This window comes from Bison bison, unplaced genomic scaffold, assembly GCF_000754665.1.
Source record: "Bison bison bison isolate TAMUID 2011002044 unplaced genomic scaffold, Bison_UMD1.0 scf7180017864066, whole genome shotgun sequence".
NCBI classification, from domain to species: Eukaryota; Metazoa; Chordata; class Mammalia; order Artiodactyla; family Bovidae; genus Bison; species Bison bison.
In genome coordinates, this window is record NW_011494638.1 from 6,705,816 (window position 1) to 6,724,950 (window position 19,135).

The 19,135-nt window shown below is 44.0% G+C and overlaps 1 protein-coding gene across 2 annotated transcripts in view; it reads left to right on the forward strand.

The window, feature by feature from the left end:
• The window catches only part of LIPC (lipase, hepatic), a 163,482-nt gene extending 146,275 nt beyond the window's left edge, over nt 1-17,207 (forward strand). Inside the window, exons 7-9 of one of the 2 annotated variants that reach the window (XM_010836815.1) lie at nt 10,532-10,649; nt 12,212-12,430; nt 17,050-17,207. In XM_010836815.1, the coding sequence (XP_010835117.1) occupies nt 10,532-10,649; nt 12,212-12,430; nt 17,050-17,161 (449 nt within the window). In that variant the 3' untranslated portion in view covers nt 17,162-17,207. The remainder of the gene's footprint in view (nt 1-10,531; nt 10,650-12,211; nt 12,431-17,049) is intronic. The other variant, XM_010836816.1, reaches the window with a different exon arrangement.
• The last annotated feature ends 1,928 nt before the right edge of the window (nt 17,208-19,135 follow it).

Genomic DNA, 19,135 nt, shown 5'->3' on the forward strand with positions numbered 1-19,135 from the left:
CAGAAAAAGGGCTGTGGCCGTGATTTGGGCTGAAGCCAGCAGAGAAATACTCCACTGAAACCTAAATCCTCCTGGAGGGAACAAGCCGACATCTGTTGCCATTAACATTTCTGCCTAATCCTTAAAACAGCTCGGGAGTGATTTAGCATCTTACTTTTCACAGCACTGGCTCATGGCCCTGGGAGGAGCCCAGTGCCGTTTGATTGTTACTCTGCACATATCTGTAGCTACAGAAGGTGAACGCCCTCAACACCGCTTTGCATTTGCACAGCGTTTTACACAAAAACATTTGGTGCAGCCACAGACTTCTCATGGTGCCCACAACAGCCAGGTGAGGTCCGCAGGTTCGGTTAGCCTGGAAGGAGGCGTAGAACCCAGGTCCCTCTGACTCCCAGGCTGGCATTCCTTTCATTACCACACTCCAAAGTTCAAGCTCCCATGCACAGGATTCTTTTGTTTATCTGAACTTTTGTTCTCCAGCTAGATTGCGCTTCTGTGCAGCCCAGGAATGACAGAAATCCATTTGAGCAGTGGATAGCTTCTGAGAGCACGTGGAGTGAGGGCAGGATCTTTCTTGCCTGAGGGACAGAGGGTCCCTTCAGCTGTCCTTCCTGGAGGGGTGGAGGAGCCTGAGACCCCCGGAGCAGGTGAGGGAATTTGGAAGGCATCCTGCTTCAGGGAGATACCCCACTCCAGACTGCCAATTAGACACTCATTTCAGTTAACCAGCTCCTCTTTCAAATGGCAGTGCAGCCTGGAGTGATTAAGCCTCTCAGATAATCACATTTCACTGGATCTACTCTAATCCTGGAATGTTAGCATTTCAAGAAACTGTTCAATTCCACATTTCCCAGACAAGGAAACAAAGGCCCAGATAAGAGAAAATCATTTGCCCAGGGACACAAAAGGAAGTCTTAGCAGAGACAGGATTTAGACCCAGGCCATCCCCTGGAGGAGGCTATGGCAACCCACTCCAGTATTCTTGCCTGGAAAATCCCAAGGACAGAAGATCCTGGTGGGCTACAGTCCATGGGGTCGCAAAGAGTCAGACACGACTGAGGGACTAAGCACTCCCAACAATTAGTCAAGTGGTTTTTAATCTCAGTAACCTGCCCATGGTCTGTCTATGGGGTTGAGGGAAGGAGGAGAGGTGGGGAAGGGTCTTGCTTTCTCCTTGAGATCAGCTGGAAAGAGACAGGGTCATTTTTTACCTTCCTGGCAGGGCTGTGCATCTGAAGTGAGGGACTGGGTCCTGCTGGAGGACTTCTACTGGGGGTATGGATATGGGGTCGGGAGGTGAGAGAGTCAAGAGAAGGAAGAGGGGAGGGAAGAGTAGCTGCCACAAGCCGGGCTGAGTTTTTCCCTTGCCAAGGAGTTCAGATGCCTGATCACCACACATGGCTGGTATGAACTCAAAGGAACCCTTTTCTTATGAAGGAGAACCAAGGAATCGCATTAGGGCAGCACTATCTCACGCAGCAGTTGCCAAAACCACTGTGCCAGGCCATCACTCCTTCTTCAAGCATAATATGAGCCAGGGTAGGCAGAGGCCCTCCTTCAGGGGGGCTCAGGGGAGACCAACACCCTCCCACACACTGTGCACAGGGTGCTATCTATCCCAAGAAGACAGAAGAGGAGTCCCCTGGAGGCAGCACTTGAGTCTCTTTCTCACCAGCCGCTCATCTTGCTCCAGGGATAGCCAGTGAAAATACGGTGTTGGGACTGTGAGATAAGACTGCCTGAACCAAACCCCCAGCCCCAGAGAGATTCCAGGGATGAGCTGCAGCCTGCACCACACCCTTCCCTCCCCTGGACCCTCCAAATTCTCCCCAGATCCACCTCAGCCTTTCCAGTCCTAATCTGCTCAGCCTAGTTTCACTTGCTGGCAGGGAGCAGAGCCCTTCGGCCACATCGGGTACCCTGGGTACAGCTGGAAATTATGCCCAGATGAGACTCCCACCCATGTGAAAGCCGCTGCTCCTGGGGTGTGCAGCCTGTATATTGCTTGCACTCGTGCACGCTTAGTCGTGTCCAACTCTGTGCGACCCCACGGTCTGTAGCCCACCAGGCTCCTCTGTCCAAGGGATTTCTCAGGCAAGAATATTGGAGGCTATCTTCCCGACCCAGGGATTGAACCCATGTCTCCTGCATTGACAGGTGGATTCTTTACCACTGTTCCACCTGGGAAGCCCTATATAATGCTACACTAACCATATGTGGCTATTTAAATTACTTAAAATTAAAACCTTGAAACCTCAGTCATACTAGCCGCCTTTCAAATGCTCAACTATGTGGCTGCCATATCAGAGAGTACAGAAATAGACGGTTTCCATCATCTAGAAAGTTCTATTGACAGTGCTGACATCAAGTCTTTAATCTAGGCCCCATAACTGCTCCCCTCCTCAGCCACCATGCCACGATCATTGTGACTTGGGCTCCCAAAGTATATTTCAGTGACCACCTCCAGCCTTTGATGAGTACTTATAGATTCATAAAGGAACAAACTTGCCCATCCCTGGTTACAGAGCATCCACAAGCCACATTTTTCAAGGACATCTAATTGTACTATATATTTCAGTGCAGGGTCTGGCTGGGCAAGATAAACATCACCTCCTGATTGTAGTTGCAGAAAGGATGACTAACTTGGTCCTCATTCCTCTGGCTCCCAAGATATTTTGACAAAACCATCAAAGGATCTATTTTCTACAACCATACGCCAGAATTCGGGTAAACATGGAAGAGGACAGCAGGAGCAGAAAGAGAATTGGGAAACAGTCGCCGAGGGAAACGAGGCAATTTATCGCCACTACCAATCTCACCCTCTTGGAAGGAAATTTTGCTAGTTTGGGAGCCTTTTTTTTTTTTTTTTTTTACGAGAAGGAGGCGGGAAACAAACCTGTATGTAGTTCTGCTAGCAAGCACCTTATCTAATTTAATCCTCACAGCAACTGGAGGCGGTAATGGGGTGGAAGAGAAGAAAGCAGCACTCAGGGGAGCTTACTAGGTTCAGGCACTATGCTGGATGTGTTGCATCAATTATTTCATTTATCATTTAATCCTCACAACAACTTACAGACAGAGAGAGACGGAGATGGAAGGGGGGAGACTGATGTTGCCTAATTTTCCAACAGATAAATTGAGATTCAGTGAGGCTAAATCACCTCCCCAAAGCCACCCAGCTTATAAGGAGCAAATGTTATGCTGAAAACTTGTACACTGGTGCTGAATCGAATCTCAGACAGAGTTTTGGGTGAAGTAGAAAAGAAGAGCTTTATTGCTTTGCCAGGGAAAGGGGGCCACAGCTGGCTAATGCCCTCAAAACTGTGTGTCCCAACTGGGGCAAGATAGTGAGAAGTTTTATAGTAATTGTTCAAAAAGGGTATGATCAGCTCGTGGACATTCTTCTGCTGGGCTGCTGGTGACGTAAATGGGAGTCAGCATCATCAACCAGTTGCTCTGGGGTCTACATGCTTGTGGGCAGCACACCATTGTTATACCTTCTTCCACCTGGAGTGGGTTTCCAGTATCTGCAAGATGGGTAAAGGACACTGTGGTGTGTATCCCTTGATGAGGAAACAGGACCTTGCCCCCAAGGCTGCACTGTTGTTTCCCCTGACTGTTAGTTTCTCCCTGGTCTCGAATCCCCTCCCTCCCCTAATTAGCAACTGCTGGAATCTGCCCGTTGGAACTCAGGGAAGTTCATGGAGGCTGAATGAAGGCTGTTTCCTATAATCAAAGAAATGGGGGACACAGAAAGACCTTGTGCCCAGGAGCCCCACAGGGCCCTGCACAGTGTCAAACATAATGTTTGACCCCAGGTCTCCCCCATTCCATGGGCTTCACTCCTTTCACCACACATGGCCTAAGCATTAGGACGGAGACCAGTTCACTCAGTATTATTACCAGCTCATTCCTGAGACACAGTAGTCCATCATCCCGCCTCTCCTCCTCGTCCTCCTCCTGCCTGTACTTTCTCCCTGCTCTCTGGGCCCAGCCAGCCAGTGAGAATTCGCACCAGCTGATGAGAGCACTCTTGTCTTCTGGACAGATGTATACCTATGGCTGATGCATGTTGATGGATGGCAGAAACTAACACAATATAGTAAAGCAATCATTCTTCAATTAAAAATGGATGAATTGAAAAAAAAATGCTATCTTAAACCAAAATCAGAAAAACAAAAAAGCCCATTTCTCTTCTTCCCTTGATCCTGTTCTGAGTTCATTCAGCCAGCCCCTGCTAGTGCTGGCTATTCCTACATTAATCCCCTGCTTAAGACCATCATCTCAATTCCATGCTCTTCAGCGTCCCTCTCGGGTTAGAGGCATATAAGATCTAGGAACAAGACCATAGTGCTGCAAGAGAACACAAGATCTCATTCTTACCATCTCCATGAGAGAAAAATCTATACATTCAAAAAAAAAAAAAAAAGACCTCTCTGATGTTTGCAAAGAGAGTCATAATATCTCCCAAAGCCACTATCTAATGATTCAGAATATTTTCCACGAGATTAAAAAAAAAAAAGGAAAAAAATTCCTTTTTTATAAATTTCCATCACCTGGTGCCCATAGTAGCTACCTTGTAAAAAGGAACTTATTTTTTTGTTAAGTGGCATCAGTGGGGTCCACACGAAACTAGGATCCAGGGTTTCTAGGGTGTCTGAGCCCCAGGGGGGCGATCTGGTGAGGAGACTCTCCAGAGGCCTCATACCTCTGCCCCAGGTGGACTTTGCCTGATCTCATCCAAGGTTAACGGGCTATTTCATGCTTTGCACCATTAAGACCTGAAATAACTTCTCCTGCCTGCACTGAGGAACACGTTGTGCTCCCTGCAGTCACAGGATCAAAAGCATTTCCCTGAAATCATTTTTTAAAATCCTTTTTAAACATGCCATAAGGTAAAGTGAGCAAAAATTATTCATGCTTTTTTCCTTAATCGTTAGAACAGCATCATTGTCCTGGGGTGTGGTGGGAAATAAAAGGCAAATGGTCTTTTTTATTTTTAAAGGAAAAACACAAAATCCAAAATAAGAACAAATAAATAGGTCTAAACATGAAAATATCTTACATATTACAAAAAATAATTTCAATATTTCTCCCCAGAAGTGGCTTTCCTAGTGCAGGGCAAAAGGAATTCCTTGTGCTATCACTGTGTGATGGGTTTGGGCATCATGCTTCTGCAGACGTGGGTGCCCGTGTTTCTGCACGTCTGTGACCTCCACGATTTACACACCCTTGATGGTTCTGACTGCCTACATAGGTCCTGCCCCCAGGGAGACACTGCAGGGCACAGATAATTCTCATCCATAGGATGTGAGCGCTAACAGAACCTTTGGAATTATCAAATCCAATCCCTTCCTTCAGAATCGTGGGAACCATGACATCTCAGATATGGAAACTGGTCTCTTCCTACTCACATTTTAAGACCAAAGGAAGACAAAAACCCATCTCCAGTGCAGGGACATGAAACATTTATCCCTGCCCTGGGGGCTGGACATTTAGCAGACCAGCAACTGCGAAGCAGCAGCAACAGTGATAGCCCAGGATGGATGTCAGTGGATCAGACCCTGCAGGCGCTTGGTTTCGGTGGCTTCACAGGAGGCAGGTATAGACTGCAGCTTTTCTTCAGGGCTGTTTGCTGTTTGCTTTCAAAGGGAAGATTCAGCTTGCCAGAACCAGAATCCCAGGACACAGTGGGAAGGACCTTTTGGAATCAGACAGACACCTGGGTTCAGAGTCATCTCCACTTCTAACTATCTGAGTCACCTTGGACTCCTCTCCAAATCTCTGCTTTCTTGTTGATTAGTCGCTAAGTCATGTCCATCTCTCTGCAATGCCCTGGACTGTAACTAGCCAGGCTCCTCTGTCCATGGGATTTCCCAGGCAAGAATACTAAAGCGGGTTGTCATTTCCTTCTCCAGGGGATCTTCTTGACACAAGGATCGAACCTGCATCTCCTGCGTTGGCAGGAGGCTTCTTTACCTAGTGAGACACCAGTGAATCACAAATCTCTGCTTCCTTATCTGTAATTCATCGGGATCACTGACACCCTACCTCTCTGGGTCTCAGCAGTAAACAGGACTCTACTCACCTGAGTAGAGAGCAGGCAGAACTCCTTAGACAGGGTGGGTGATAATAAGGAAAGCAACATGGGATGTTTATGCACCTCAAATCTAACAAACAGGGTACTCAGAGAAGCGAAGAGAAGGAATAGCCAAAGAGAATGTAAGCTGTGGAGGAGAAGCTACTGACAGCTGCTCATCAGGGACAGCAGTTACTACAGTCAGGCTTCAAAGCAGGAGGGAGCAGAGAAATACCCTGACCTCTCTCTGCTCTGCCCTGATCTCCCGCTGGTGCGTCCTCAGTGAGTCAGTGTGAACCAGAAGCCATCCAATAAGGAAGCCAGGAGATGAGGCTCTGGGGGTCACATCCTGGGGTCCAGAACTGGGTAGAGAGTGGACCAGGACAGCAGGGGTAGGTGTAGAAAATGCAGTCTTACCGTGTTATCCTCATTTAGTCTGAAGGACAAAAATAATGTATGCAAAGCACTTAGTATAGGGCTTCCCTGGTGGCTCAGCGGTAAAGAATCCACCTGCCAATGCAGGAGATGTGGCTTCGATCTCTGGGTAGGGAAGATCCCCTGGAGAAGGAAATGGCAACCCACTCCAGTATTCTTGCCTGGGAAATCCCATGGACAGAGGAGCCTGGTGGGTTACAGTCCAGGGTGTTACAAAGAGTCCGACACGACTTAGCGACTAAACAACAACAACAACAAGCACTTAGTATGTAGCCTGATGTTTTAGCAGGATCTCAACAAGTGGAAGCAATATTCTGATTAGTCCTATTCACAATTAGACTCTTTAATGTAACATGTGTTCTGCCTTGTTTTCACACAAATAGCCCCAGAAGCACTCCTTAGATTCCCAATGTGTGCTGTGAATCGCTGAGGTTCAAGTGTTAACACGACCCCAACACTGCCCTCAAGGGGAGAAGATCCTGGACATTGATGCCCATGAGACTGGATAGGAGGTGGCAAGGGTCACAGAAGTGACTCTGCTTCCCAGCTGCAAGCACCTCTAAGGCCAGGACCACAGCTTCTGGTTCTGTTATCTTTCTTAATACTTTTACAAACTTTTCTTTTTCCAAGAAGAGTCTAATTAGAATACATACTCATGGCAGAAAATGTGGAACTTGCAGAAAATCACAAAAAAGATAATAAAAGTTACTTCTCTCTCCTCCCCAGAGATAATCACTTAATATTTTTGCAAATCTCCCTCCTTCTGTGCATTCTGTTTTATTAGAATTAGTCTCATGTTAGATGTACCATGTGTATCCTGATGGCTGGTTGGGGTTTTTTCCCCACTTCTTTCATAAGCATTGAAACCATTCCAAAAATATCTTGTAATCACTTCATAAGAGTAAATCACGTTTGGGAATATGAACTTGAAATCAGCAGACTAAAGTCTAATTGCAGCTTCACTAGTTCATAGGTTCACGACAATGGACAAGTTACTCAAATTTCCTGAGCTTCAGCTTCTTCATTTGTAAAATGATGCAAAGGGAGGTTAAAGTAGGCATCTTACAAAGTTGTAGAAAAGAGAAATGAAATAATTTTGAGAAACAATAGTTAAGTGTCTGGAACAAAACAAAGAGCTAAATGGTAATTCTAATAATTGTCATTATTAGCCCATAGTCATTTCTCTATTGGTGAATATTTAGGGTGTTTTTAATTTATTTTTAATTAAAAATTCTTTTATGATGTCTTTGAACTTCAACCTCTTTCCACACATGAACATTTTCCTTAGGGTATATAAAGCTATTGGTCCTGGGTATAAACATTTAAAAGTTCGAGTTCTGGAGTCAGGTGGCCTGGACTTACGTCATAGCTATGCTACTTACTAGCTGTGTGATACTGGAAAAATCACTTAACCTCTCTGTGCTTCAGTTTCCTCTTCTCTTAAATGAAATAATAATAGTATCACCTGTCATAAGGATTAAATGAGATAAAAATACAAAGTGCCAGGCGCAGGTAAACGAAATAAATGTTAGTCAATGTATTACCATGGATACAGCCAATTACACTATTTTATTCACTGGGCTGGGTAGTAGATTTCTAATGAATACATATTAAACTGGTTGTTATGAGTTCCTTACATACTCTGGAAGATTCTCTGCCTCCTTGTTTGGGAATTAACTAGAGACCAGTTCTCTCGTGTCATCCTGTCCACAGTCTACCCCACACCCCCAAGGCCTTGTCTCATATCTTTTTGTCTCAGTTCAACTTACAAGTTGAACTTACAAGTTCAACTTCAACTTGTTCAACTTCAACTATTTACTTGTTACAAAGTTCCCTAGGCAGACCCCAAATAGCATAAGATCTCTCCAGAGGCTTCTGGGATGATAGACCAGAATCTCTGTCTCCACCACTGTCATTCAAGGGTTTAGGGATCCTTCCTGGGGTCCCTCAGTCCTTCTCTTATTTCTCACCCACAGCCTCACAGTCTTGAGAGCATCTAACTATTTTATTCCAGGCTGGAATATTTGAGCACCTATTATGCAGAGGACTGCAGCCAATCCACTGCAAAACCCAAACGGGAAAATGGGCTTATGCCAAAGGTTAGAGTTGTGTAAATAACCCAGAAACCCAGCAATACAGGCACACAGAACCCTGCAGCTGATGTGTTGGCAACGTGCCATTAGCCACCGCTGCTGCCAGGTCTGTGTTGCTACCAACCTCCAGTGGAAATGTACCATTTGGGAGTAAGTAGATTGATTCCTGAGGATGGTGAATTTCCACATGCTGGGTGCATGGAATGGATAATCAAGTGGTTAGTTCCATGATCTATGCTTTCCAGAAGGAATTCTACAACAAAGCTGAGAACTCCAATTTTGAATTCTCTGGGGTGATTTCCATCTTCCTAATGTTCATACACATCCTGATATTCCCAAATTGTCAGTTCATGCATCCCACACATGTTTATTAAGCAACTACTATGTGCAAGCACTGTATCAGGATTAGTAGATTAATCACTATCTAGAACGGAAAAAGCAAATAACAACAAGTAATCATATGTCCCCTATCCTTTGCCCAGGGCAGACAGCAGTCCTCCTAAGAGCCTAGACATGGTCTCACAGCCCATCTCAACATGGGGCCCCAGGCAGTCCTACCAATCAAGTTGACATGCCATATTAAGCCTGTTTAAGCTAAAGAGCCACAAGTACTTAGAGAATATGGAGACAGCAAGATAAAGAAGTCCAAGCAGCCATCAGTTATTTGGAAATGAGGTGGGATAATTTTGAAAAGAGCCCCACAGCTGGTTGATGTAACAGTGCAGGCTGAGCAAGGCAATTGCTCCAGGCCGTGAGCACAGACTCTGCTATGGGACCCTGAGCAGGTCACTTCACCTCTCTAGCCCTGGTTTTGTTCTTTATAAAATGAGGCTGATAGTACTTCCCTGATATTCAGTGGTAAAGCACCCGCCTGCAATGCAGGGGACATGGGTTTGATCCCTGCTCCAGGAAGATTCCACATTCCTCAGAGCAACTAAACCCATGCCCCACAACTCCTGAGCCTGTACACCTAGACTGTGCTCCTCAACGAGAAGCCAGCGAAATGAGAAACCGTTCACTGCAGCAAAGAGTGGCCCCACCCCCGCAACTAGAGAACATCCACGTGCAGCAACAAAGACCCAGTGCAGCCAAAAATAAAATAAATAAAATGTTTTAAATGAGGCTGATAACCGCAATACCCTCCTCCTAGGGTCATTATGATGAGTAACTGAGATGATGCCATGCAAAATGTTTAACAACACCTGTCTGATAGTAAGTCATTTGCTTTTATTAGCTAAATATAGGCTATGTTTAGGTAAAGAAGAATAAAATTAATTTCCCTATTCCAAACAACACAGAAGAAGGACATTCTGGACACTTGAAAAGATAGGACAATTTTAGGCCCAGGTACTAGAACTGGTTGTCTTGTTTCTATCAGGAAATGTGCTGTTGAACCCCACAAAACCAGTTTCCAAGCCCCAGAAGGCAGAGATGTGGTCATCACGGCATATTTCTTGGCTGTTGCTCTGTCCCACCCTAAAACTAATACCATCAAATACAAGCAAAAGTGAAAACAACAATGTGTTCTCTTGCTTTTGTCAGCGGCCTCAAAGGCAGTCTATCCTTTCATTTATAAACGGGGACCCTTGCTAAGTACGTGGAATGGTATAACAGAACTTCATCTAGAAATTAGTGAGAATACCAACTATACTCCTATTCTGCCTTTTTTTCTATTTTTTTCTGGATAATACTTATTATATTACAAACATAAGTCCTCTTAGACATTAAAGAAATTCAGAGAAGGAAAAAAAGGAAAATAAAAAAACTTTCAGAATTCCACCACCCAGAAAACAAAATTGGGTTATCTATTCATCCATACTTTTCTCTCTGCTTTCTTAAATTTTAAAAAATACAAGATTTTTTATTTTAAAAATTTCTGCTTATGTTGTCTTTCTCTCTCCGTCGCCATCCCACCCCGCTCTAGTTTATCATTACCAGTTCAAGATTCGGTTCATCAACCAAACTGAGAACCCTGTAGAACCAACTTTCACCGTGTCATTCCTCGGAACAAGAGGGGAGAGGCAGAAGATCCCCATCACTCTGTGAGTATGAGATACAGCCCCGTCCGTGGTGAGGACAGGCTTAGTTTTCTCACAGGCTCTGGATGGACTCTGCTTTCCAAGGGTCGGGCCAGGCACAGCTCACTCTTCTCAGCCCAGTATGAGTGTCCCAGACACCCTGTCTGACGGGACATCGGCCCACGCTCGGCACCTTGTCACGCCTCCTCGGCCTCGCCCAGTCCCAGCCATTACTTTATGTCGCTGCCACCTGTGTTTGTGATGGGCCCGAAGCGACAGGGGCCGAATGTAAAAGGGAACCAGAGGTGGCCAGTCTAGGAGGAATGCTGAGAGCAGGCGCAGGACACATTCCTGTCCCCAGGAAGGCCCTGAGCACCTTTCCAGAGAGTTCCGAAAACCATAACCCGGAAATAAAACTGGTCTCATTCAACATGGCACGAATTTTCCACTCAGTCAGCCTGCACTGCCAGCCCTCCCCACCTGTCCTTTGCCCTGCTACACACCTGCTCACAACACAGGCAGTGGCTTCACGCCTCCTGCACAGGCTGGCCAGCTTCACCGGCCGCTTTATTTCAGCATCTCCACCCTCAGCATGGGCTCTCCTTGGGAAGTGACACCAGCCTTCATCTGCTCCAGGGACGGTTCTCAGCCTCCTGAAAATCACCCCTGGTTTTGAACCTCCAATCATCCCACGGGTTCAGTCACTCAGCAAGGAGGTGTCAGTGCTCTGCACTAGAGGTAGAGAGGACCCTATCCTTAGGGTGCTCCCAGCCTAGTGGGGTGGGTGGATTCCTAAATGGTGCTTTGCACATTCCTGCAGGAAGAGCTAAGATGAGCTGAGCCAGGGAATCCTCCAGCCACCTGTCTCACCCTAAATCCAGTGTTAACTCTGCACCATCCCAAATCTCTCCCTGGGGGAGCAGGGATTGTTCTAAGTAGTGGAAAGAGTGCCTGACTGCTCTGTCAATATTGGGACATTTTAATGTCTTGGAGATTAGTGAGTAAAGCTGATAATGAAACCTAAGGATCTGCATTTAAATTTTGCTCCAAACTGGTACATCCCTTTTATATATGGTTTTCTATTACTGCTATACTTGTTGTCTTAATGGAAGTTTCTATTTATGTTGGGGAGGAAGAAAAGCACTGATCTGGAGAGAAGACTGTAGTGTGGTGCTCATGTATTGATCATGAACCTACAGAACCTACAGAGAGCTGTATTGCCCAGAGACACCTGCCTTTTTTGGAGGCAGTTCTCCTGATGTATTAAGCTAGAGATTAGGAAGCCTGAGCTAAACAAAGTTAACTAGATTCATCACTGCAGAACACTTGCAACCTTTTAAACATGCTATCACAGAAAATAAGATGGTTTTCCCAGTATTACTGCTCTGGAAAACCCTTTTTTATCCTGGCACATCTATTGCTATCTCTATTAATAGTCTGTCCACCACCACTTTGGGAAATGCAGCAGAAAAGACCATCACGAGTCATTCAGACAAATCTAACACATCCTGAAAATCCCATCCTGAAAGCATCACTTTGCCGTTACAAATCAACTGACTATGTCTGGTTTCCTTTGTATCTTCAAGGAGCAAAGGAATTACTAGTAATGAAACCTATTCCTTTCTAATAACATTGGATGTGGATATTGGGGAACTGATCATGATCAAGTTCAAGTGGGAAAACCGCATGGTGTGGTCCAATGTCTGGAATACGGTCCAAACCATCATCCCCTGGGGAAGAGGGTCCCTTCACTCAGGCCTTGCTCTGAAGAGCATCAGAGTCAAAGTGGGAGAAACACAGCAAAGGTGAGTGCTTTTTCAACCTCCTCCTAACATCTGTTGAGCGTCTACCTACGTCAGTACTCTCACAATTTAATACTTGCATTTATCTTATGAAGTGGGCATTGTTATGTTCCAACAATGGCATACAGATGCTCAGAAAGGTGCAATGACCATCCTGAGTTCCCAAAGCCACAGGTGGAAGGACCAAGATTTACACCCAGGTCTCTGATTCCCATCTAGCCTCTTTCCTCTGCGCCCCCCAGCCCCCAGTTAACAGCTACCTGCCTCCAGAGTCTGAGAACCACTCCCTGGCCCAGTGCTCTTCAGATTTCACCACGTGCTGGCCCAAGGACCACATTTTGAACAGCAAGGACCTAGAAGTGACATTTCTTCTTTGTTGTTTACCCAGAGAAATGCTTTTAGCAGATCACAATCTCAAAATCTCACCCTGAAGTGGCACCTTTCAAATCTTAGAATGCCAAGGGATCGCTGGGAAGCTTATGAAACAAGCAGAATTCCCAGACCCACCTGAAGAGCTTCTGACTGGCTGTGGTCTATGGAGGACCACACATTTGGTAATAAGAGCCCTAGGAAATTCTGGTGTGGACCAGCGGGTTACCCTCAGGAGGTATGGTTCTGTGTGACTGAATATCTCCCTTGGCCCACGGTGGGGGTTGAGGGCAGGGTTGGGTTGAGGGCAGGGAGTTAAGGCAAGAAAGGATGTCCAGCGGCTCCCTCAGTCCTCTCAGCAGAGCAAAGGGATGCTCGGTATATTTTCCCAGGGCTGCCGTGCTTTTCTGTGGTTCTGCAGTTCCGCAGACCCTCTTCTGTCTCCTCCCCACTCTATTCAGGAAATGTGTCTCTCCTTTCCTACTGCCCTCTGTTGAGCAGCCCGCTTTCTCTCTGGAGTGTGGCCAGCGCAGCTGAAGAGCAGCACGCCCCTCACCTCTGAACTGCTCTCCTCCCTTACCCCTGGGGTGTCGCTACTAGCAGCCGCCCGTGGCAGATTTATGCCCCCTGAGTCCCTCACACAACTGCACTGCGAGATTTTATCTCCCTGGGATACAAAATCCTGGCAATTACTAAAAGCATACTCTGCAGTCAGCCAACAGATTTCTCCACATGATCAATTTGAGAAAATTAAACTGCTTCTCTCCTCTTCAGCGCTTAGCTATTCTTGCATGACTTGTTGGCCCTTTAGAGCAGCTCAGCTTCTGAGCATCAACCCTCCCCGGATTCTCTCAGCTAGAGAGTAAATCCTCAGTTTTAGAGGCCGCTCGCCATGACAGTTCTAGGTGCCTCGACCCGAACGATAGTATAAAACACAGGGCTGCCTTCTCCCCTGGTGCTTACCCACACAGCTCTGCAGAAGGAAAGAAGGGAGGAATGAGAGCAGTGTTCCAGAGCCTTGCTGCACCATGGGCTTGAACTAGGGGCTCCAGAGCATTCACCTCACAGAAGCTTCCCAGTGACCCTCTGAAACAGGTAGTATTTTAGGAGCCTGAGGCTCACAGGAGTTACACACCTTGGGGACATTGCTAATAATTGTCTGAGCCCAGGTCTGACTTAGTTCGTCTGATCCATTGCCCATTCGTTGCCTCTGCAGTTTCTAACAGCTCCGCCTCCATTAGTCATGGTCCCATTGATCTGACTTTCTTTAATCTAGCAGTGTTGTAGAGCTGGAAATGAATATATATGCACATCACAGCTTTCCTCAGGGCTATAAGAGGTACATCATGAAAAGGAAGGAAGGGATCTGGGGCCTATAGTTTTTTAAGTTTTTAACTCAGTGCTTCCTATAGGTCTTTGGAGTACCCAACGCCATTGGGAAGAATGCCAAAAAAAGTCAGAGTTGTGGCTTTGGGCATTAAGAAACTCCAGGACCTAATTAGGAAAATAAGATGCGTTAATTTTACTAATGATCTGCTTCATCCCAGGGTTTCTCAAACTTTAATGTGCACATGAATCATCTGGGAATCATGTTAAAATGTAGGCTCTGCTTCAGTAGGTAGAGATGGAGCCTGAGAGTCTACATTTCTAACAAGCTCCCAGGTGCTGCTGATGCTGCTGGCCCATGGATCACACTCTGAAGAGTGAGAGTCTAGTATTGAAGGGTCTAGAAGTCTAAGAAAGACAACGGTTCAGGTTGGTTCTGTGGGTCAATGTTGCAGCAGGCTTCAGGGAGACTAAGAGGGATTCCCAGAGAGACAGGCAGTGAGAAGAACAATACGCAGACAGAATCCAATGACCTCTGCATCAGCTAGACCTAAAGTCAAATCTTGATTTCACTGCTTCCACCTATGTCGGCTCAGACAATAACTGTTCCTCTCTGAGACTCAGTTCTTTAGGAACAAATGGGAATTATAATATGTACCTCATGCAGCTAATAACAATTCTGAGTACCTTTTACAAACTAAAATCCCAGAGCTGGGATGCAAACAAACCTCACTATCTTAATCTCTTTGCTAACAATAAGAGAGAGAAAAAAAATGGTTAAGTGACTTGCTCTTTACCTCTGTGGAAGGAGTTGAATGAGAGGTGACTTTCTTCCCCCAAAGCACAAAGTCAGGGGTGAGAGGACTGTTGTAGGGTGAAGACCGAGAGCAGAGAAGATTGGTTCTATAGCAAGACATGAAAAGTGATTGGCTAAACAAAATGAGAAGATATTTGATTGCCTCAGTAATCATACAAATGCAGACCAAAAATCAATGAAATTATCACTGGTGACCCATTAGTTTTGCAGGAGTCATAACACAGATAACATCCAGAGTTAGTAGAGGGGTGGAGAAACGGGCATTCTCATATACTATTCGTGGAAGTATAAATTACAGAGCTTCTGTAGGGGAATTTCATTCAACAACTAACATTTAGTGAACATATATCTTATGCTAGACACTGCTGTGGCTACTGGATATACGGTAGTAAACAGAGTAGATAAAGCCCCTGGTCTCATGGAGCTTATATTATCAAAATTTGACATATGCAGAATCTTGACCCAGAATTTTATGCTAGGTGTCTACCCTGGGGAAATATTCAACATATCCACTAAGGATATCTATGCACTAAAATGTTTGTTGCAGTACTATTTGTAAATACTAACCCATTGGGGAAAATCCAAATCTGCATTAATAGGAAAATGGCTAAATGCACTGTGGTACATCCATACACTGGAATGTTATATAGCAGGTGAGAAAGAATCAAATAGATTTTTTTTTTGAAATATAGTCGATTTATAGTATTTCGGGTATACAGCAAAGTGATTCACCTATCCAGATTCTTTTTCATTATGGGTTATTACAAGATATTGAATATAGTTCTTTGTGCTAAGGTCCTTGATGTCCATCTACTTTATGTAGAGTAGTGTGTATCTGTTAATTCCAAATTCCCAAATTATTCTTCCCTTTCACTTCTCCCTTTGGTAAGCATAAGTTTGTTTTCTATGTCTGTGAGTCTATTTCTGTTTTGTAAACAAGTTCATTTGTATGATATTTTAGATTCCACATATAAGTGATACCATATGGTATTTATCTTTCTGTCTGACTTACTTCACTTAGTATGATCATCTTTAGGCCCATCTGAGAATGAAATAGATGTGTATATACTTATACAAACAGGTCTCCAAGTACGTTATTTGATAATGAGGAAATTTTTTCAGAAAAATTCATACAACAAATTTTATATTTGTATATGAACATCCATCTAAGTGTAAATGCATAGAAAGAGGTCTGGAAAGACAGAAACCAAACCATGAAAACAGGGAGAGGAGTCATATTAGTGAAAGGTGATGGAGAAGACCTTTAATACTCAACTTTATATATTTCTTTACTATTTGAATTTTTCAAATGCATCCATAATTACAATACTTTTTAATTTTAGATGTTTGATTTAGTAAATACTTGACCTTAGATACAATTTTTTTTTTTAAAAAAAGAAGCTAAAACTACAATTCTCTGTGACTATTGCTATTTTTCCCCCCCAAATAGATTCAATTGAAGTCAGTAACACAAAATAGCATCTCAGGCCAAACCAATGGTCAAAGTCATCAGCTGTTGGTCTCCAAGAGAAACCCAGAACCCATGGTGATGTCCTTTGTGGCTGGAAGATCAAATAAAAGGGAAGGGCAGGCTTACACTGCTGAGCCAGGCAGATGCTGGTGACAGTGGCCTCATGCCCAGGTACCTTTAAGAAGGCTGTTGACAAACTGGAGTCTGTCCAAAGAAGGAAGGCTGGGAGCGAAGCCTGCCTGTGAGGAACAGTTGAAGAAAGTGCGAATGTTTGCCTTGGAGACAGGGTCATGTAGTGAAAGAAACAATTGTTACTCTCAAATCTTTGATGAGCTGTATAAGGCAGAACAAAGCAGGACTGCCCTAGGACTTTGAGTTCTTTACAGAAGTGAAATATCACACCATGAAGAGCTCCTGGAAGCCTTACACAGATTGCTTTAACTGATTTGGCTTTTGTTTTTCTCTGAAGTTATAAAAATATTTGCGGTCTTAAAGACCTAGCTTTTTTGGTTTTTTTTTCTTTTAAAAAAATAGCATAAAGTTCATGTTATATGAATTGAGTATTTAACAAAGGACAAAACATTTCAATAAGCTCCACCCAAAGCTTAGTGCTATGTTTGTTTGATGTTTCCTATGCAGAATGACATTTTGCTCAGAAAACATGAATGATCTACTACTTCACCCAGCCCGGGAGAAAACCTTTGTGAGATGTGAAGCAAACTCTGAAACACTGAAACGAAAGATCAGATGAGCTTTAATGAAGACCCAGTGTGAAGAATAAATGATTTTATACCTTATCTGGAATGGTTGCTTTGTTTGGAAACCAAAGTTACATAAAGAATCTTGCATAAAGCTTTAATAGGGTTTAGATTTAAAAGGGAGCTCATTTCACTGTTATTAACTGAGATTTTCCAAACTGTTATGTAACTATATTCAAATATTAGTGTAACCAGAAATTTCCCAATTTTCTGACTAATTGGTAATATATGCAAATAAGTACAAATTCAAGAGCCATCTGAGATCCACTGTTCTAATTTAAAATGTCTTTTACAATTAAGTCAAATTTCCCATATTTCCTGCTAGTTTGTTCTGATCAGTTTTTTGAAGCATGCTGGAAAGGTACTTCTTTACAATATAACTAGCACTTCCATAAAGTGAAATTCCAGTTAATCACAGCTGTGTGTCCCAAAGCACATACCCTTTAAGACCATTCAGCTCACCCAGAGAAAAAAAATTCTACTTAAACTAAGAGTTTCCATCAAACAAATCATACAATTATTTCCCTGAACCAAACTGAGAGTAGTAGAATTCTCCTAAAACTACTAATGATAACCATAAAAGCTGGGCAGTTGGTCACTGTAATGATTAAATTACTATTTAAGTACCATTTTCCTCTTTTACTAATGCTTGCTACAAAAGCTAATGGAAAACTTGGACTATCTCAAAGACTTAGATATCAAATCTCACACTGCCCAATAAATGAAATAATGATGCTTTGACCAGCAAATTCCACCACAGAGCATGTGAAGGAAATACTAGATCTGGCAATTACTTGGATCTGTGTTTCACGTAATTCAGAGAGGAGAATCTCACTATGCACGTCAAAGCCTCACCTGACCTCGGCATAGCCCCAGCTCTACACAGCTCATCATTCACATGCTCTTCCCCAGAGCAGGACTCCTGCAGACAAAAGTCCTGAAGAGATGTCTGCCTCTGATGAAATCAATTGCATGATTCACTTTTATTTTTCTTGGAAGGACCCACAGAACTAAAGGATGTGGGGCAGGAAGGACAGCTGGGTCAAGGCTGTGTACTGTGTCCCGAATGCTACTCTTGACTGCAAAAGCATCTGACTGTCCTTTTGGCTATTGTGTGTGTCTAGAAATATTAGATACTAAAATGAACAATGTTTTCCATTATGTCAGAAATACTAAAATTTACAATAAGATAACCTTTGCATTAGATTAGCATGTTTTATCATTGACTATCCAGAGAAAACTTTAAATATCCCTTTTTGGGACTTCCCTGGTGGTCCAGTGGTTAAGAACCCATCTGCCAATGCCTTCCTTGCTCTGGGAAGACCCGACATTGCCTTGGAGCAACTAAGTCCATGCACTACAACTGAGTCTATGCTCTGGAGCCCACAAACCACAACTACTAAAGCCCGCACACCCTAAAGCCCATGTTCCACAATAAGAGAAGCCACCAGAATGAGAATCCTGGTCACCACAGCTAGAGAAAGCCCGCTCACAACAACGAAGATCCAGCACAGTCAAAAATATAATAATTAAATTAAAAAAATTTTAAACACCACTTTTTATATATATTCTTTTGCTATATACCCTGTAGAATCTATGTACAAGTCAAAGGATACTCCTATCAGCCTTGAAACATCACAACCAGAAACAGTACACATATTCACCCATGCAATGCAATGAACTGTGGTATATACTTACTAATGGTTGTTAAACAGCAGCAAAAAAGATGACCCAAAGCTACACACATAACAAGATAAGGCTGAGTCTAGAGTGAGACCAGAGAAGCATCGAGGCAGCAGAATTTAAGGAAGCACTGTGGGCTTATGCATTTACACAAACACACAAAATATATATGTAGTATGTCACAAGGAGAGCTAAAGTGTACCAATAATGATAGATAAAATAGGTGGTAAAGGACTCAGTGGTTAAGAATCCACCTGCCAGTGCAGGAGACAGAGATTTGATCC